This window comes from Leopardus geoffroyi, chromosome A3 (assembly GCF_018350155.1).
Source record: "Leopardus geoffroyi isolate Oge1 chromosome A3, O.geoffroyi_Oge1_pat1.0, whole genome shotgun sequence".
Taxonomy (NCBI): Eukaryota; Metazoa; Chordata; class Mammalia; order Carnivora; family Felidae; genus Leopardus; species Leopardus geoffroyi.
Genome location: NC_059336.1, coordinates 88,989,934 through 89,011,352, shown reverse-complemented (window position 1 = coordinate 89,011,352; position 21,419 = coordinate 88,989,934). Strand labels below are relative to the sequence as shown.

Below are 21,419 nucleotides of genomic sequence, written 5' to 3'. Positions count from 1 at the left end.
AAAACATAGAATAAAAAGTGATTCAAGTGATTCAACTGTGAAAGAAGTGAAAAAGTTATTAAAGACTTCTTAAATTTGAGCAAGATCCATATGATTTTGTCTGTGAATTCATTTGGGTCTTCATGAAACAGATAATTTCTGTATAATTTAAACTATTCCAGATTGGTAGAGAAAAAAAGGGAAACTATCTCAATTCATTTTCACAAAGTCACCATAATAATGATTCAAAAACCAGAGAGGGGCACCTGGGTGGCTCAGTCAGTTAAGTGTCTGACTTCAACTCAGGTCATGATCTCACAGTCCGTGAGTTTGAGCCCTACGTCCGGCTCTGTGCTGACAGCTCAGAGCCTGGAGCCCGCTTCCGATTCTGTGTCTCCCTCGCTCTCTGCCCCTCCCCTGTTCATGCTCTGTCTCTCTCTGTCTCAAAAATAAATAAAAACATTTAAAAAAAATAAAATCTTAAAAAAACAAAAACAAAACCCAGAGAAACCGCAAAAATAATCTGAACAATTGAATTTCAATTTTGATGTAAAAATCATAAATAATAGACTATCAAATATCATCTAGGACATAGAAAGTAGAAATAAAAGTAACATTAAGAATCCAAGAATGCTTAGTATTAGAAAATTGTTTAAAATTATCCACTTCTTTAATAGATCAAATGAGAAAAAAATACATAAGTATTTAAAAGATACTGAAAAGGTATTTTATATAAGTCATTATCTCTTCCTGCTTACATGTCCTAGTAAACCCATCTATCAGCAATTGACAAATCCAGGGGCCAGAAATTGATAGCTTGAGGAGGAGAATATCCAAATATAGTCTAACAGAATGGTACTGCCAATCAACTGGATTAAATTGACAATTGTAGAATAGTTCATCCAACAGCAGTAGAATACACATACTTCTCAAACTCATAAGAGTATTCACCAAAACAGACCATATTCTGGCTGGTAAACACATCTTAGCAAATTTTAAAAAACAGAGATCATACAAAACTTGCTCTCAGGCCACATAGAATTCATCTATGGAAATAAGTTAATAGAAAGATAGCTTAAAAATCCCCAAATATTTGCAGATTAACCAGCAAACTTCAAAATAATACATGGGTCAAAGAAAGAGTCTCATGAGAAATTAAAAAGTTGTTCAAACGAAATGAAAATAAAATACACCTTTTCAAAATTTGTGCCATCTAAGCAGAACTTAGAAGGAAATTTATAGTATTAATTGTATGTGTTAGAAAATAAGAAATTTCTTAAAATAAATAATCTAAGCTTCTATCTTAAGCTAGAAAAAGAACAGCAAATTAAATCCAAAGTAATCAGAAGAAGAGAATAAAAATTAGAGCAGAAATGAATGGTTTTGATATAGAAAATCAAAAGAGAAAAATCAATGAAACCAAAGGCTGGTTCTTAGAAAGATCAATAAAATTATAAACTTTGAGCCAGGCTGACCAAGACCAAAAGAGGGAACACTCAAATTGTTAATATCATAAATGAAAAAGGGTTAATTGCTGGAGGGATGGCAGTGGGGGGATGGGCTCAATGGGTGATGGGCCTTAAGGAGCGCATTTGTTGGAATGAGCACTGGGTGTTATATGTAAGTGATGAATCAGTAAATTCTACTCCTGAAACCAATACTACACTATATGTTAACTAACTTGAATTTAAGTTTAAAAAAAAAATGAAAGAGAGATTATCACTACTGATTCCATGGACATTAAAAAAATAATAGAGGAATATTATGAACAACTCTGTACCCAGAGTTTGATAACCTACTTGAAATGGATCAATTCTTTGAAAGACATAGTTTACCAAAACTCAAACAAGGAGAAATAGATCATCTGAATAACCTTATATCTATTGAAGAAATTGAATCAGTAATTAATAGCCTTCTAAAACAGGGACAGATTTGGTGTGAGCTCTAGGAATTGATGAAATCACCCAGTGAAATTGAGAGGATTAGAGACCAGAAAAGTAAAAATAAAACCAGGAGAACACCATGTCATGAAAGCCAAAGGAGAACAGAGTTCTAGAAGAGAATGTTTGACAGAGCAAGTAAGATCAGACTGAAAAATGAATATTGCATGTTGTGAGATGGAGGTCTTGGGTTACCGTGGACCAATCCTTGTTGATGGATTGTTAGCATTGGAATCCTGATTGCCCTAATGCAAGTACATCCTTTTGTCCTGAAAATATTTTTCTTGGAACATTAGTCCCATATACTTCTTAGAGCCTTTAATATGCTAGTGTACATCACGAGTCTCTTAAACATGGTTTCTCAAACTTATTTGATCTAGGAGCTCTTCTGCTGTTGTGTTAGCATTTTTCAGATCTGTCGTTCCTTAGGACACATTTCAAGAAACATTGGCGTATACCAATCTTTGAAGGAGCCTGATGACAAAGACACCAGAGAGGTAGGGTAGTAGCTACTGGGAATTTTTATAGCATGAAGCTGAAACTTATAATAAGCAACGTGAGGAGACTAGGAGATCTAGAGAGGTTGGTATTACAAGAAAGGAGGTTCTTGGAGTCCTAGAAGAGATGAATGGGAATAAGACCTGAGAGTGAGTATAGTTTTGAAGAAATGTAAGAAAGTAAAAAAAGGACGCAGATAGTTGAGGGAAGTAAAGACAGATTCTCTATCTATCTGGTGACGCAAAACAATAGCTTGTCTTGCAGACACAGAATGAAGAGACTCTACTATACTTTTGAAAAGGAAAAATTAATGGAGACTGTGATAGTCTTGATATTCCCAATTCCGTTACTTAGTGGATATAAGTATGAGATGTCTCCAAGTAGAAATTTCTGATTATACTGGAAGTCTGAATGAGTTTTAAAATTCCATATTTCACAGGATGCCAGACATGCAGCTGAAGAAGAAATTTATACCAATTTAAACCAGAAGATTGACCAGTTTCTACAGCTGGCTGACTATGACTGGATGACTGGAGATTTGGGCAACAAAGCTAGTGATTACCTAGTAGACCTCATTGCCTTTCTACGAAGCACTTTTGCTGTATTCACACACCTTCCTGTAAGTGACAATTGCTCTTACTTTGCTCATCATATAGAAGAAAATTTTCTTAAAATCTATCTTGGTGAAAGATGTCTGTTTCTGTTTTAACTAGCCAGGAGGCTCTTCAGGATATAAAAACTCACACTATAATTATTGCCCCTTGATGAGATTTAGAGATCTCTTCCATCATTTTCTCACTGAGTTTTGCAGTTTTTTTTATTTTGTTGAAAATGGTCTCTAATATCATGTGTATTTCTGTTCCTCCTAACTTCACCTGAAGTAATTAGTGCAAACACATAGTGCATGCTATGGTAGAAATAGAAGAAAAACTTAGGAGTTAGAATTTCAGGCATGTATCTTTAATCCTAGAATATCCACTTAATTTTTTTTTTAATAACCTTAAATATCTGGTGAAATTCTCCATCTTTTAATCTAATTTATCTATCCTTTCTCTATTTTCTTTAGCATATTAATTAGTAATTTTAAAGTTATTTTTTTATGTTTATTAATGGTAATATGTAGTTTATCTACATTGGGTAGAATTATTTTTGATCCTTTTCTCGGTCATATGGTCCTGTCTCTTTCTGTTAATTTTTGGTTGATGTTAGACATTGCATTTATTTAAAACATGTAGAGGTTCCAGGTGAGGACATTTCCAACTAAAATCGGTTTATCCCTTTTTTTACTAAGTAGGTAGTATGGGCAGGTGGGTTATGGTTTGAGCCTCATCACCTACTCCCTTCATGGGCAGATCTGGGTCAAGCTTGGATTGTAGATGCAGCATACCTTTCGTTTGCCCCTGTTATTAGTATGTGGTTCTTTAGAGCTTTTAATGAGAGCCTGACACATCACTGTCTCTTCAGGACCAAGAGGACTATGGATATTTCCATTTTTCAGAGGACCCTTATCTCTTTCAGCCTCTTGCCTTTTTTAATTTTAGAATTTGGCAAATGTCTTAAGAAGGAGGATTACCCAGATCAACAGTTGCCAACAGGAAAAAAGTGGTTGGAGATTGTCAGTGTCAATTTACCACTCCCTCAAGATTTTTCAGCTCCCAACTGAAATTCTCATGAATCCTCCCACTAGTGAATCTTTTTCTGTGAAACATTGTAAGACTGGGGGAAGATCTTACTTTGCTTTTCAAAAGTTTTGCCTTAGACCCTTATTTTCCTCTGCTGTGTAGCTTTAGGATTCAGAAAATGTCTTGAGGAGAAAGCTGGCCCTCAAATCTCCAATTTTGGCACTTCAGCCCCGTGGAAACAACAAAAATTCAGTGATTTTTTTTTTCCACCCCAGTAGTTACTCCCTGCCTGCACCTAACCCAAATTCTTGGTCTGTTCCTATGCCTACGTTTGGCAGATGCCTCCAGGGATGGCTGCAGAGCCTCAGCTCACCTTTAAAAGGTCTGCCCTCTTTGCAGCGTTATTCCCTTTAGTCCTCATTGCTTCATAGTCTTCTCGTGTGTCCGTGTTTTACTGCCTTTTATACTGCTCGGTGGGAGCACTGGCCTGCAGAAAACTAGGTCATTTCATCTAGCTTCATCTTGATACTGAAGCCAGGCATAAGTAGCACAAAGGAGAACACGATGAACCAATCTCACAATTATGAATCAGAAAATAGACTGAATCAAATTTTAGCAAAGCAGTTCCACGGTGTTTGAAGAAAGTAATTTCCCACTGCTATGTAGGACTTATTCTGGAAATGCAAGGATGGTTTGATATTTAAAAATCTGTGAATATAATTTATCACATTACTAGGTAAAAGAGACAAAGATCATAATTGTGTATTCTAAAAAGGCATTGTACAACATCCAGCCTGCACTCCTGATTACAAAAAATACTTACTAAAATTCAACCAATATAATATTTCAGTAACATGATAGGGAGCACCTATGTGAAATTCAGCAACCACCATGGATTTAACAGTGGAACACTAAAAACATTTATTTGCATTTATATCAGAAGTATGGTGGGGCTTCTGGGTAGCTCAGTTGGTTAAGCAACTGACTTCAGCTCAGGTCATGATCTCACAGTTCATGAGTTCCAGCCCCTCATTGGGCTTATTACTGCTTTTATTCTATCAAATAAGGTTAAAAAAAATAAATAAAAATAAATAAATAAATAAATAAATAAATAAATAAATAAATAATACATATTCTCATTGTTCATAGATTATTGCTGCGTGGTTGGATAACCCCCTCTCCCCGCAAATAAATTAAAAAAATAATTAGGACCAGTAAGACTTTAGTTGGTTAGATGGTCCACTTAGAAAACAAATAAAAAAAAAATGCTGTATTCATTATTGGATTACAAGATTCCTGTGAATATACTTAACAAGTTATATGTAGGACCAATGTGAAGAACATTTCACAGAGTAATTTAAGAGAGACTTTATTATGTACAAATATATGCAGTATTTTAGATGGGGATATTTCATATTGCAGAGAATTTTTCCAAAGTTAATCTAATTGCAGTGATATGAATTTGGTGGTGGGGGGTCATCTTAACAAAATGATTCTAGAATTTATTTGGAGACAAAAATGGACAGTATTTGCCAGAAGATATGAACAAGTAAATTGAGTGTGGTCTTTTCCTAGAAATGTTCATTATGCACTGAAAATTCAATTAAATACCCTTCTCCCATTGTAATAAACTGATAGATTAAAGAAAGAGAACATAAAATCTGGAAGTAGTTCAAAGTACATGTAAGAATTTAGTATACGGGGAAGGTGGCGTTCAGCAATGGCTGTTGCCACTACTGTCTGCTAATGTGGATAAAAAGATGTTAAGTCCAAACTTCACTTATCAAAATAAGTTCTAGATCCAATGCCTGTTTACATTTTTAAAAAGAAAGAAATTAGGGGAGAATCAATAAAAATATTAGCAAGTATTTATTTGTCTAAAATATTAGCAAATATTTCTGTAATCTGTGAGTCACCATCCTAAGGGTGACACCAGGGACACCTGGGCCTGTTACGGGCTTAGTCTGTTATGCTTCCAACTCTTGATTTCGGCTCAGGTCATGATCTTCCAGTTTGTGAGATGGAGCCTCATGTCTGGCTCTGTGCTGAGCATGGAGCCTGCTTAGGATTCTCTCCCCCCGCCCCATCTCTCTCTTTCTGTCTCTCTCTCTCTCTGACCCTCCCCCTCCACTTGCATGTACATACTCTCTCTCTCTCAATAAATAAATAAAATAAAATAAGGATGACACCAAAGAGTGAAATCATTAAGGAAAAGGTTAATAATTTGGCTGCATAGAATGTTTTGTAAGAAAACAGATGAACATAAGGGAAGGGAAACAAAAATAATACAAAACAGGGAGGGAGATGAAACATAAGAGACTCTTAAATATAGAGAAAAACTGAGGGTTCCTGGAGGGGTTCTGGGTGGAGCAGATGAGCTAAATGGGCAAGGGGCATTAAGGAGGACACTTGTTGGGATGAGCACTGGTTGTTACATGTAGGGGATGAATCACTGGATTCTACTCCTAAAATCGTTAGTGGTCTATATGATAACTAACTTGGATGTAAATGAAAGATAAAAATAAAAATAACTGTTTTGTAGGATACCTAAAAAGAATTAATAAAGAAAATAGAATGTAAACATATCAAAAAAAGTACTTACCAAGTATTCCAAAAGGTTAAAATCTGTACTATATAACAATATAACAACATCGTTTCAAATTTAGTAAGAAAATAACACACAACTTGGGAAAGTTTGTAAATGTTGTATTTTAGGCAGTCAGAAAAGAAGAAAAATATAAGATAACATGAACAAAATATGCAACTCTGGTAATAAGACAAACGTATTCATGTTGTAGGATATTTTTGCCTATAAACTTGCCAAAAGTAAATAAGAAAATGATGATGTTCAATATTTATGAGAAACATTTCCAAAAATCGGTATTCTGATACATTGCTGCAAGGTGTGTAAATTGGTATATCCTTCTTGGTGGTCAGTTTTTCAATATGCCTCAAAAAACTCATAAAATTTGCTTACCTTTGACCCTGCAACCCAATCCCACTTTTAGCATTCTAACTTAATGAAATAATCATGGGTATATTATACAATTCAGATGTGAGTATGTTCAACATAGTATTTATTGTCTTTTGCATAGTGGAGTAGAGAATAAGTTAAAAGCCAGTAATAGATGTGTTAGCTCAATAAATTATTATACATTCACATAATGTGATGTCAGTCAGTCATTAAATTAATGGAGATAGATATTTATTGGTTTAAGATATGTTAATTATTTCTTGATTAGAAAAGTGGATTGCAAAATCATTTTATATAATATGATCTCACTTTTATTAATATAGATATAGACACATTAATCATTTATACTATATACAATAAAAAATCTAGAATTATGCACTCCCTGGTTTAACTATACTAATCTCTATATAGCTTTTAATTTTTTTCTTTTTGTTTATCTGTGTTTAAAAATATTTTTTCTGTCATGAAACATTTGCTGCTTTTATAATTGTGGAGTGGGGGGAGGCGATTTTAGAATTATTATTCTCTGTTTCAAGATTATTCTGTCTTTGATAATTAATTTATATTAAAAAACACTTTTATTGAAGAAAGATGTTTACAAATGTGTTTCATTTTTTGAAAGGAAAATGGCTAATAGTATTTTGGCCGTAATGTCTCCTCCAGCATTGTACAGGTGCTTGAATGAGAAAGATTTTGGAATGTGATGAAAAATAAAATGTAGTAGTTCACAGTCAAAGCCATTCTAAACAGGTGTTCCCTATATTCGTCTTCCTTGCTTTTTTTCTGTTCTTAAAAAAATAAAATGACACCCTCATGAGCATGACTGTTTTACATGTCATAAAATACAGAGTTCCTATGTATTCAGTAGTTATCATAGGTCAGCTCCATACTTACTTGAATGTCCAGGCCATTTAGAAATAGCACTGTTAATCAGACTCATGTTTGTCTAACACAAAGTACATGCTTTTTCTATCAGTAGAGTTGTGACCTTTCTTGCAGGTCTATACTGTAAATAATTTGTTGAGGAGTTTTCCTTTTATTTTGTTTATTCTGAGCTGTCTTTGCTATCTAAATACTATAACCTCTCAGTGTGGATCAGGATGATCGTGCTGTTCAGAATCAAAGTGGGTGGTGACTCAGCCCTAAATCCTCAATATTCTGCAAATACCATGTTTCTGTGTAGTCTAGTATAGAGATCTTCTTTCTGAAGCCACTGTTAAAAAAAAGTATTTGCATTCACCAACCATTGTATTCTCTAGAATCAAATTAGTATGGGTTCTAAAACGATCCCTTCTTCTGGGTTTACACAGAGCAGAATAGACCACCCAGCACTTGTGTTTATGTTCGCCAGTGTGCTGGATAACTTGTGCATGGAACCTTGTATTTATAAACTGTATTAGCCAAACAGAACTGTGTCTGAGATTTGCTCTTGTGCACTAATAGTGGAAGATGAGAGAGGAAAGAGCTATTTCTGAGGAAAAAACAAAAACAAAATCATTTGTCTTTTAATTAATATGAATATTTCTTTTCATGTTTTCAACTCCCTAGCAAGAGTGGCTCTCTTCTCAAAGAGTGACTGAATAATAGGAAATATGTATATGGAAAGAACTGTAAAGAAAAAGCCAAAGACTGTATTGTTCTATTACATTTTGAAATCTCCAGGTTTTCTTAGTTCTCAGGGATGTTTTGTCACTACATAAGCAACGTAACCCAGAGTGTAGGGCGGTGTGCAGGTTTGTGTGTGTGAGAGAAAGACAGGGAGGGAGGCAGAATGGAGAGGGAAAGAGAGTGTTTGGGTGGAAGTGGATGTCTTAGAATTTACTTCATCGAACACTGAATGGTTGGGGGCGGGTAATTGTTGAGATTTGCAACTATTTCCCTCTTGAAGTTTTGATGCCCAAGGTGGCCTACCTATTTTCATGAGGCACCCAGAAATGATTGTAATAATAACGTTTTCCACAGTTAGAATTCAAAATTGTTGCCATGTCCTTAAAGAGATGAGGTAAGTACACAAGCATGTTGGCAGACTCCAGTTGTGTGATTTAGAATTTCAGGCACAGCTACCCAGTTTGCATGCTCAGCATAAGAGCATACTTTTGAGAATTTATCCTGGTTATCCTAATAATTATCTCTCAGAAATGCATGAGAGAAAGGAAATGCTGTCTCAAGTAACGGACCCAGAGGAGGGAATCCTGACTTTGTTTTCTCTGTCTGCTCTTAATGTTCATTTATATGACCCGGGTCAAGATCTCTCTTAACCCATTTTGGTTTGCCTTAGTTTCTTGGTTTCTTAGTTTTCACAGTGTTACCTCTTCTTGGCCTTTCTTCCTGGGCAGTTATTTGATGGGCCATCTTTAAGGGAAGGTCATTTTCTATATAAAGGTTCCTGACATTTTTCCTGCCTAAAGCCCTTTTAAAATGACATTTCTCTTAGTACTGCATTTAATTCTGTGAACTGCTGCCATCTCAGGACCAACCAAATGATACTGCGAGTTAGGAAACTGTCACTGCCTCCCATTAAGTATAAAATCTCTGTGACCATCAAGACTGTCCATAATATGACCTCCAAACTACCGTTTTGTCCTTGTCTCTCTCCATTTTCTATTTTCCCAAGATACTCCTTCCAAACTGAAGTAATGCTCTTTGTCAAACACATCAAACTATTTTCTACCCTTGTTGTTGTTCATACCTTTTTGTGTACTTTAACCGTGTGTATTGAAATTGAAATCTTTCCCATCCTTCAAGGCTCCTTTCAAATCCCACAGCTTCCATGAAGCCTTCTCCTGTTCTCCCAACCAGGTATGACATCTTTCTTTTTCGTTTGGCACTTATTATATGGCACTAACCTAATTCTGTCCTGGGTGGGATGTGTGCCATTGAACTATGTGCTTATTTCAGGAAAGGGGAGCGTGGTAAGTTAGAAGTACCTACTATCTTCCAGATGCTTTACATGTGTTACATGTCATCCCAATTAACGAAGATGCATAATGCCTTAGGCAGATGACTATGATCCCAGTTTCAATGATGACAGTGTGAACTCAGGAAAGTTACATCCTTTGTAAGAGATACCAGAAATAGGCGGCAGTGTCAGGATTTAAACAGATGTATTTGACTTTATAACTTTTCCTCTGTACCATTGTGCCTATTAAATTGATTGCCAGCCATAGGACTGTAAACTGTGGCCACACAGAGACCTTGTTTGATTCATGTCTGTCTGTGTGTACTGTGCAGTTCCTTGCATGAAGTGGTGCATAATAAGTTTTTGTGGAGTTTTCTTATGTCGTGTAATAAATTAAGTGAATTCCTAGCTAAGGATCGAAAACCATTTTGGGATCATGTGTATCATTAAAAGTACTCATTTAATTATTAAAAAGAAAAGTCACAAAGTGTTATTCTGAGACAAGGGCCAAAAGTATGGGTTAGAATTCTTTGCTTTTAAATTTTATTTTATAGAGGGAGAGAGAGCGTGTGCTGCAGTGGGCAGAGAGGCAGAGGTGGAGGAGGGGGGAAGAGGGAGAGAGAATGATAATCTCAAGCAGGCTCTATGCTCAGTCCCGAGCCTGACGAAGGCCTCCATCCCATGACCCTGGGATCATGACCAGAGCTGAAATCAAGAGTTGGATGCTGAAGGGACTGAGCCACCCAGGCACCCCTCTTTGGCTTAAAATTCTAAACTGGACTTTCTCCTTCCATATCTCCTTAAATGTACCCAAATTAAAAAAGATCATTGTGTTTCAAGTGACAGAGTCATAGTTTAAACATAACTTGCATTTATGTTTCACTTTATGATATTCAAACTTCTTTTATATATTCTCATTATTTCATTTGGATTTTTAAACAAACTTTATGATATATAAACAGTTATTATTTTCCCCTTTTGACAAATGTGAAAACTGAGGCCTAAAGTGGTCTTGCTCAGGGTCAGAAAATGAATCAATAGTGAGGCAGATCCTAGGTTTTTTGTTTTTTTTTTTTTACTCTGGGTCATGCTTTCTCCACTGTATAAAACCATCTCTTCATATTTAATAATAGCTACTATTTTTCGAGTACATACTGTGTATCACAGTCACTGTGTTTGGCTCTTTTTCTTTCTCTGTCTGTCTCTGTCTCTGTGTGTGTGTGTGTGTGTGTGTGTGTGTGTGTGAGTGTGTGTGTGTGTGTGTGTGAGTGAATTTTGTTGCAAGGAATAAATAAGAATATATATGTTAAAATTATATTCTCATATATATGTTCTCATTTATTCCTTGCAAGAAATTGGCAAAAAGGTGTTATTATCTCATTTTACAGATAAGAAAAGTAAATCATGGAGAGGCTTATGTATCAAAAATTAATGATCTAATAGCAGTGGAGCTGGGCTGTGAACTGCCTCCAAAGCCCATGTTCTCTTCTCTCTTGGCTCTGCTATTTCTAAACTCTGCAGGGGGTACACGAGGCTTCGTTTCATGGAGCCATCATTTAAATGTCTATCCTCTGTGAGATTCTTATTCAGTATTTTTGTTAGTGTGTAAAATTGTATTCATTATGAACAGAACAGTTCCCAGCAGGAGAGGTAAATTGTGATAATATGTACAGAAAGTGGAAACTCTGGTAATGGGAAGGATACTAGTTAAGTGGGTTGCCTGTTTCTAACCTAACCTAGTTCCCTTAGCTGACATCTCATGTGGAAATTCTCCTGTCTAATGGTAATAATGATTCTCTAAATCAGCTCAGTCTCTGTGGTTTTCACTTGAACAAAACGTAGGCGTGGCTTGGAGATGTTGTGGGTTTGGTTCCAGACCACAGCAATAAATTGAATTTTGCAATAAAGCAAGTCAAGTGAATGTTTTTGGTTTTTCCGTTCATGTAAATTATGTTTACACTATACTGTAGTCTATTAAGTATTCAGTAGCATTATGTTTAACAATCCAATATATATACCTTAGTTGAAAAATGCTTTATTGCTAAAAAATGCTAACCATCATCTCTGAGCTTTTAATGTGTTGTAGTTTTTTTTGTGTGTGATGGAGGGTCTTTCCTTGATGTTGATGGCTGCTGACTGATCAGGGTGATGGTTACTGAAGGTTGGGGTGGCCGTGGCAATTTTCTTGAAAATAAGACAGTGAAGGGGCACCTGGGTGGCTCAGTTGGTTAAGTATCTGACTGTGGCTCAGGTCATGATCTTACAGCTCATGAGTTCGAGCCCTGCGTTGGGCTCTGTGCTGACAGCTCAGAGCCTGGAGTCTGCTTCAGATTCTGTGTCTCCCTCTCTCTTTGCCCCTCCCCCACTTGCACTCTGTCTCTGTCTTTCTGTGTCTTTCTTTCAAATATAAATAAACTTTTAAAACATTACAAAAAAAAAAAAAGACAGCAAAGTTTGTTCTATCGATCGACTTTTCTTTCCAGGAATGATTTCTCCGTAGCATGTGATGCCATTCGATCACATTTTACTGGCAACAAAGCTTCTTTCAAGACTGGAATCAATCCTCTCCAGCCTTGCCACTGTTTGTCAACTGAGTTTATGTGGTGTTCTACTAAGTCACTTGGTACCATTCCAACCATCCTCACAGCATCTTCACCAAGAGTAGATGCCATCTCAAGAAACCCCTTTCTTCATGCATCCATAAGAAACGATTCCTCATTGGTTCAAGTTGTATCCTGAAATTGCAGCAATTCAGTCTTATCTTCAGGCTCTGCTTCTACTTCTGGTTCTCTTGCTCTTTCCACTGCATCTGCAGTCATTCCCTCCACTGCCCAGCACCTTCTATTTATAAAAAAACAAAATATCTACGAAGCGAAATAGAGTGAAGTGCAATAAAATGAGGTATGCCTGTAAGGAAGTTCCAGGTGTTCTTAAGGAACCAGAGGAATCAAAGCCTTCAGGATATCTATCAAATTCTTGTTCAGATTAATTATATAGGTAGAGACAGTGTCCAAGGAATTTTTTTTCTTTTTTTGTGTTTTTCCCCCCTGTGATACAACAAATTACAGATTTGCTGATAATTTCTCTGTCTACTGAGACGTCAGTATTCCCTGATGATATGCTGTTAAGATTTTGATTATTTGAGTTACATAGAGTACATAGAAATCAACCGGTTAGCTCCTTATTAGTGTGGTACTGAGGTTGTGAGTTTAGTTTGGGACTTACATCCTCCAGGAGTTTTGTATTTCTTTAGAGACATCTTTGTGTGTTGAGCTATTACTTGGCGGTTTTCCTCCAGAAAACTGTTACCAACGGCCATGGCCATTCTTTGGTAGTTATCAGCTGGTAGTCCTTTGCCTCTTTAATGATATCGGTCTTTACATTGTCTCCTGCTCTTATAATTGTTAAATAAAAGATTAAGAAAGTTTAAATGCTAAGAAACATTTACTTCTAATCTTGTTTTTGGTGCTGAGATAAGGTAGAAAGTAAGGAGAATCTAGTGCTTAAAGGAGCACAAAATCTACAACTCTCCATATCTAATACACTGTTTAGAGTCAGAGATACCAGTGAGAACATCTTGGACACTGCTCTGTCTGGTCACTTTAATATCTCACATACCTTTATAAAATGGGAAGGAGGCAGCTCTGAGTCTTTCTCATTGTTGCTGAGGTAGTGAGAAACTTGAAATTCTCTGAGGACAAAACAATTATTTCAACATTGCTTATGAGGAGATCAAAGAATTAAAAACATCCCTAACTCTGTAATAATAGGTAAATGGCTATATAAACGATGATACTATTGATCAAGAAACTATTATGCGTTTGTTAACACTAATATTATGAATATCAAATAATAACATTGCACTGCAAAGAAAAATGTTCAGTGAGGAAATATGTGAATTATAAGTAATTGTGTTTGTGGTGTGGCTTCGTAATCTTATTCAAAATTGCCACTTTATAATGTGTTATTGGCATTTTTAAAATATAATTTATTGTCAAATTGGTTTCCATACAACACCCAGTGCTCATCCCAACAGGTGCCCTCCTCAGTGCCCATCACCCACTTTCCCCTCTCCCCACCCCCATCAACTCGCAGTTTTGTTCTCAGTATTTAAGAGTCTCTTGTGGTTTGCCTCCTCCATCTCTGTAACTTTTTCTTCCCCCCTTTCCCTCCCCCATGGTCTTCTGTTAAGTTTCTCAAGATCCACATAAGAGTGAAAACATATGGTATCTGTCTTTCTCTGCCTGACTTATTTCACTTAGCATAATACTCTTCAGTTCCATCCACGTTGCTACAAATGGCCAGATTTCATTCTTTCTCATTGCCAAGTAGTATTCCATTGTATATATAAACCACAACTTCTTTATCCATTCGTCAGTTAATGGACATTTAGGCTCTTTCCATAATTTGGCTATTATTGAAAGTGCTGCTATAAACACTGGGCTACAGCACTCCTGTATCCCTTGGGTATTGGCATTTTAAAACTATTTAAGCAGGGGTGCCTGGTGGCTCAGTTGGTTAAGCATCCAACTTCTGTTCAGGTCATGATCTCATGGTTTGTGAGTTCAAGCCCCCCTTGGGCTCTCTGCTATCAGCACAGAGCCTGTTTTGGATCCTCTGTCCCCCTCTCTCTGCCCCACCCCTGCTCTTTCTCTCTCTCTCAAAAATAATAAGTGAACATTAAAAAAAACCTAAAAGTATTTAAGCATTTGCTTTATTAAAACATTTTTAGATCTTTGTGGCTTTTTCCAGGTCAGACTTGCCTTTGCTCATAAATTACAATAGTGAAAGATTTCAGTCTTCTTCATTTAGCTCATTCCATTCTTCAGAGTAACACGTTTTACAGATTAAATTTAGGCAAAGGTAGGTAAATTATTGTCCAAGATCATACAAGTCAGTATATGGTAGAATAGAGATTTAGATTGAGGCCTCCCATGCTGAAGCCCAAGATCTTTTTGCTATAGTAAACAAGTTGCTTTTTTCCCTAAAATTTTGAAGACTAAAGGAATAAGTTTGGTTTGGAATTTGTGGAGGTTCTGTCGAATTGAGGTGTCCTAGCAAAGTTCTAGGGAAGGGGACTGAGAAACATCATCAGGATTAGATCAGGAATAATAGGTCACCATTGAGGGCAACTAATAAGGGTGTGTGGTCATTACAGGAAGACCATAATGCACTTTATGTTTATGCCACTTTATTTTCAGATGTGTATTTCAAAAACACCTGTGTGTCTGTCATGCCCTCTGCTTAGAAATTTTTAATGATTTGTACTTTTTCTACTATAACTCTTAGTCACATTACCTATATTCCCTGTAATTCCTCTACATAAACCCTTGACTTCAGCCAAGTAGATCTGTTCACTGTTATCAAACATACTATGCTTATTTCTGGTTGTAAACTTTTGTTCATGGTTTTCTTTCTCCTTGGAAGGACTTGTCATCTCACTTTCAAATCTTTCCTTCCTTTAAAATACAACTCAAAGCCTGTTTTCCCAGGGAAGTCTTTCTGGACTGTGCGCCCCGCCCCCCGCCCCCCAGCTGAAGTCATATCCCAAGGGCTTGACTTTCTTATAAACTTATGTAGATCTTAATGGTTTCATTCTCTATTTAAAACGTAAGGTATGTTATCTTAAATTACTGCTTTTTTAAAAAAAATATAGTCCCTTTATCATCTCTCAGGTTACAAGTTCTTTGAAGGAAAATGTCTTACACTTTTTAATATATCCTCCAACGCTAAGTAGGTATCCAGTGAATGTCATGATGAGATTGGATGTGTCTGATAGCAACATTATGCATGGAGCAGTGACTTCCGACTCACATGACTGTTTGCTATCACATGACATCTTTTCTATTACAACTCTCTAATATAAACTTATTTTGCTTTACAATTCCATCTCTTCGAGAATGAAGTTGGGAAAACACTGCAAAGGTAATTTATCCAAGTTCCCTAGAAAGAAAATAATTGCTGCTTGGGAATATTGCAGTTAGGTCATTCTGAAGTACGTTTTTACTTCTTTGACACGATGGCAAATTTGAGCCTGCCATTGGTGCCAAGATACTGTAGCACGTTTAGTGCACATGTTGTGGGGTGAGGAGTTCACAGTTAAATGAACAGGAATCTGGTACATGCCACTGTTCTGCAATACTTTCATGGTGGTTTATAGCCACAGTTTTAATATGGTTTAGTAAGTGCTTGAACTTCTCTAAACAAATAACACACATTACTGGGAATCAGACACAGTGCATACTTGCCCCTGGGGACTCCTCCTACTTTGAATTAGCAACTACAGGCTTGTTGCTCTTTAGCTCCCTGGCTGTAGATGAGGTCCAGACCCTGATTAAGGAAAAACTACTTTCTTAAAAAGTGATTAGAGTCTCTCTCTCTCACAGACACACACACGCAGCCAAAAAATGAATTTTCTACCTTGAAATGCTTCCCTGATATTTTTAAAAAGAGTTTGTGTTTACAACATACACTTGTTATTTTCATTTCATTTAGGGTAATTTGCCTTTACAGTGTTCCTGCAAATGAATGATTTACTCTCTTTAACTGTTCCAGGATGGAGACTTTCGTCAGTACTTACAGTGATTGTCACACTAAAGAAGCAAAGCAGCTTTAAGTTCTGTGTTTGTATATGTGTGTTTTGTTCTGTTTGGGTAGATTGCTATTTTTTGTTTTTCTTGGAAGTTTCCTTTAATCATTGTGTATCTTGGTAATTCCTTTGGGAGATAGTGTTAGGATCAAGAAAGAGGTGACAAGGACCTGAAAATGGGAGGCCGTCTTTCAGTAGACAAATGGGTCCTAACTCTGCAGTTTCAAGAAGTCTGACATGAACCCCTTGAGTTTTCTTTAGAACTCTATTTTTGGTGCCATGTTGACCGTATCTGTATTTCTGCTGTTGTAAAACAGATATGGTGACCCCTATGGCTCCTTGTTTTAGTTAAGAGTCCCCTGGAAAAATGTGTTTTTTAAAAAATAGTCCATCTTTTAGAGAAGGGAATAACTTCATTTGCTATTTGTTTTTTAAACTGAAGAATAACGAACATAGAAAAGTGAACAAATCATCTAGTTTGAAGAATGTTCACAAAGTAGGTCGTCCTGTGTTTTCAGCATGAAGATCAGGAAACAGAACATTATCAACTTCCCCATCAAGTCTCTACCTTTCTTCCTGAGGGTAATCACTATCCATACTTTTAGTACCGGTAGCTTGGTTTTGCTTGGTTGGTAGAATGATGCAGCATGTACTCTTTTGTGTCATTTCTTAGGCTCAGCATTACAATCATGAGGTATATCCATTGCATGTAGAAGTAATATAGGTTACTCAGTGTCATCTCAAGGGTCCTTATAAAAGGGAGGTAGGAGTGTCACAGAAAAGGAGATATAATGATGGAAATAAAGGTCAGATTGATGTAGACAGGAGCCAAGGAAGGTGGGAAGCCTCTAGAAGCTGAAAAAAAGCAAGGAACAGATTTTCGCCTTAAGCTTTTATAAGGAATGTTGCCTTAGTTTTATAAGACCTATTTTGGACTCCTAACCACCAGAACTGTAAGATAATAAATCTGCATTGTTTTAAGTCACTAAATTTAGGGTAATTTGTTACAGGAGCAATAGGAAGCTCATATAACTGTACTATAACATGTTGGTCTTCAGACTCTTTACACTATTAAAAGTTATTAAGGAATTCAAAGATCTTTTGTTTATGCTATTTATAGCTGTTAATATTTAACATATTTGAAGTTGAGACTGAGAAATTTAAAAATATTTATTATTTTTTAATTTTTTAATGTTTAGTTTTGAGAGAGAGACAGCGTGAGTGGGGTAGGGCAGAGACAGAGGGAAACACAGAATCTGAAGCAGACTCCAGGCTCTGAGCTGTCTGCACAGAGCCTGACGTAGGGCTCAAACCCACGAACTGTGAGATCATGACCTGAGCCAAAGTTGGACACTTAACCGACTCAGCCACCCAGGCGCCCCATAAAAATATTTACTTATTTTAAATAATAACAATAATATACTTCTTATTTGTTAACCTGAATAATATATTTTTCAAGAAAAATAACCATATTTTCCAAAACAAAAGAAATGTAGTGAAAAGAATGGCATTATTTTATGGTTTATACAGCTTTAATGTCTGGCTTAATAAAAGAAAGTCAGATATCTCAAATCTGCTTTTGTAACAGTCTGTTGTAATCAATTGTTTTGTTTAAAGTACATGATAAAATCTGGTCTCACAGGTATGTTGCATAAAGGAGGAGTACTTTAATAGTCTGTTCAGATTATTGTTAATATTCTTTGACATTACAGCAAAACTTGACGTGATAGTTTCGTAAAGGTTAGTTGTAATGTGGAATCTGAAATCTTATCAATGAATGTTTCATATTCTGTTACCTTAATGTTCATTGGTCTGTTTTGTGTTTTGAACAGATCTTTTACCCATGTGTGATTTTGTAGCATTATGCATATATCATTTAGAAAATGTTGGTTTACTCAGTTATGCAGATCTTCACAATGTTGGCATATTTTATTATATAATACCAGAAAAACACAATCCACATTCAGTAATATCACCAACAGTCCCATTCAAAAAGTCTTTTAAGAGGGGGCCTGGGTGGTTCAGTTGGGTAAATGTCCAACTCTTGATTTCAGCTCAGGTCATGATCTCACAGTTGTGGGATTGAGCCCCACATCTGGCTCCTCACTGAGCATGAGCCTGCTTGGGATTCTCTCTCCCTCTCTCACTGCCCCTCTCCCCCTCAAGCATTCTTTCTCTCTCTATCAAAATAAATAAATAGACATTAAAAAAAAATAAAGTCTTTTAGGTATTGGGAAACTATATCATGGTGGCAGATACTAGTTTTCCAAAATTCATATTTTTGCTTCTAGGCTTGACTTGTGTCATTGGCAACTAATACTGTCAGATGTTTTCTTTAAAGTGGCAGGATCATTTCAATCATTTTTAAGAAAATGCCTACCAAAACCCCAAGTCTGAATAACCATAATTTGTCTGTCAGCTGTTCTTTCAGGTGAAAAGGGTGTTCCATGAAAAAGAGGCTAGTTCAGCTTGCACCCAAACAATTACACAAATGTTTTCCTTGAGACGGTTATCATACTTTGCTATGCAACATAAATGTTTTATGCCTATGTCCCGATTTGTCACACAGAGCCAACCCAGGGCTTGAATCCATGGACTGCGAGATCATGACCTGAGCTGAAGTTGGACACTTAACCAACTGAGCCACCCAGGCGCCCCTGCAACATAAATGTTTTATGCATACTTCCCAATTTGTGACACAGAATATAAAAAAGTCAAACTGAAGAGTTGGGATTTAATAAAATGAATAATTTTTACTGCTTCAACAAAGACATTCTTAAATGAAACTGGCATTTTGTTTTATTGTGAGTACATGGTGTTGAAGAATACAAAGGTTACTAGCACAATTGGGTACCATAGGGTTAATTCATGCTAAGGTACCAGTGGTTTTGCCAGTCATTGCTTTTGCAAATATCAGCACAAGTGAAATGTCATCAGTGTGAATGTCAACACAGTGAAAAAAGACAACATCTTAGTGTTCTTATGAAAGTTGTTTTGACTTTGTGGACACCTTGAGGGGTGTCCAGAATACTCTTTGGCATCTGCAGACTACACTTTGAGAACTAATCTGCTGATTATGAGTTCATTATAGGATATACGTATCACGAACAATTGTTCCCTAGAAAATGGCTTGCCTTTTCACTCTCTTAATGGTGTCTTTGGTGCGTATTGCCCTTTGAGAAGTATAAATTTATTTTGTGGTACAATTTTTCAAAATTAAACCTTTTTCCCCCCCTAAGGAATTGACATATTGGTCATGACAAGTTGGTCACATTACCATTTTTCTTTTTTTTTTTAAATTTTTTTTTTCAACGTTTATTTATTTTTGGGACAGAGAGAGACAGAGCATGAACGGGGGAGGGGCAGAGAGAGAGGGAGACACAGAATCGGAAACAGGCTCCAGGCTCTGAGCCATCAGCCCAGAGCCTGACGCGGGGCTCGAACTCCCGGATCGCGAGATCGTGACCTGGCTGAAGTCGGACGCTTAACCGACTGCGCCACCCAGGCGCCCCACATTACCATTTTTCTATTCTACTTCTCTGTGCCGCACTTCTGATTTCCAGTCCTTCTATTTTCTTCCTTAGTAGGTTGGAATTGTCCATTCTCTAGTGTTGGTGTATGTGATCTCTGCTCCTTACAAGCCTGCATTCTTTAATTACATAGCTTCAATATATTTTGTTTTATGGTTCAAACATTGCAGGTAACTTGAAGCATTCATGATATTAACTGGTAGGTTGGAGAGGAAAAGGGAAAGATTATAAAAGAGAATCTCAATTACACGAAGGTAGAATTTTCTAGATCACAGATATTTTTTCATGAACAGTTTTAAGTCTAGAAGATTTTTATTTCAGGAAGTGAGTTATTCAATATTATCTTAAAATCATGAACCTTTAAATGTAGTAAATAACAATATAGTCTACCATGTAGTAAGCATTTAATAAATAGCAGCTACAAAATTTATAGCAGATAATATTAAATCTTACATTATAGGTATTGTTATTATTAAAACTTGAAAATCTTTCTGTAATATATACAAGAGACATCGGTTATTTCATTATTAAAGGAAAAGTATTGATTTGCTGCCTTGTAGGTGGCAAAGGAAATATGAGATGTCAGTTCCCGAGGGGACATTTAATTGTTCTCTTTCTTTAGGGTTTCCCTTTCCTTTAACAGTGGCCCATAGGGATCCTTCCAGTGTTTTTTGTTTATCTCTTTACCTTCCTGGTGGAACCTGGCTCCCAAGTGTAGGGCAGGGACTGAGTCTAATGAGCATGAGCTTTATAGCATGTTGAGTTTCAATAATAATGCTTAAAACTTCAGTCCTAGTTCAGCTCTGAAGTTAGTGCAAGGCACCAGACTACTGCAAATAATATGGCTATGATTAGACCTGATGATACCTATTTTATGGTATTGAGAGAAGCTTGCTTGCTAGACCTGGCACAATTGTATTACTGATGCTAACTGTAGAAAATCATGAGGACTGCCTGGGGACAGTTGTCTGATTCAGTGAATTCCTCTAATTATGTTATATGGCATTTGATCTGCTTTTGATGAACAGCTACTACTACCCAAGACTACCAAACTGTAATGTCTTTATGGATAACTTGTCTGTGACTCACCTTGATTCTGTTTTGCCATGAGTTAACAAGTAACCTCTTCCATTGTTTAAATCTTCTGCTACTTTTAATCATGTGGAAATCATGTGATTAATTTTTAATGGACCTATAACCTCTGCAATATATGGCCTTTGCCTTTCAGGGCCCTCTGGTAAATTTGCCAGTCTGTCTCTGATGTCTCTTTGGAGATTGAGCAGATATTTGGCTTATTAAGTGCTTCTAGTCCAAAAACCTGGAAGACACTCTGAGAATGTGATCTTATCCAAATACCAGAGTTTAGCTTTTTTTTCCTCTTTCCTTCT

The 21,419-nt window shown here is 36.4% G+C and overlaps 1 protein-coding gene across 7 annotated transcripts in view; it reads left to right on the top strand.

Moving 5' to 3' along the window:
• The window catches only part of EXOC6B (exocyst complex component 6B), a 616,021-nt gene that overhangs the window by 361,600 nt on the left and 233,002 nt on the right, over positions 1 to 21,419 (top strand). For all 7 annotated transcript variants that reach the window (XM_045446460.1, XM_045446458.1, XM_045446457.1 and 4 more), the window contains one exon: positions 2,857 to 3,036. In XM_045446460.1, the coding sequence (XP_045302416.1) occupies positions 2,857 to 3,036 (180 nt within the window). The remainder of the gene's footprint in view (positions 1 to 2,856; positions 3,037 to 21,419) is intronic.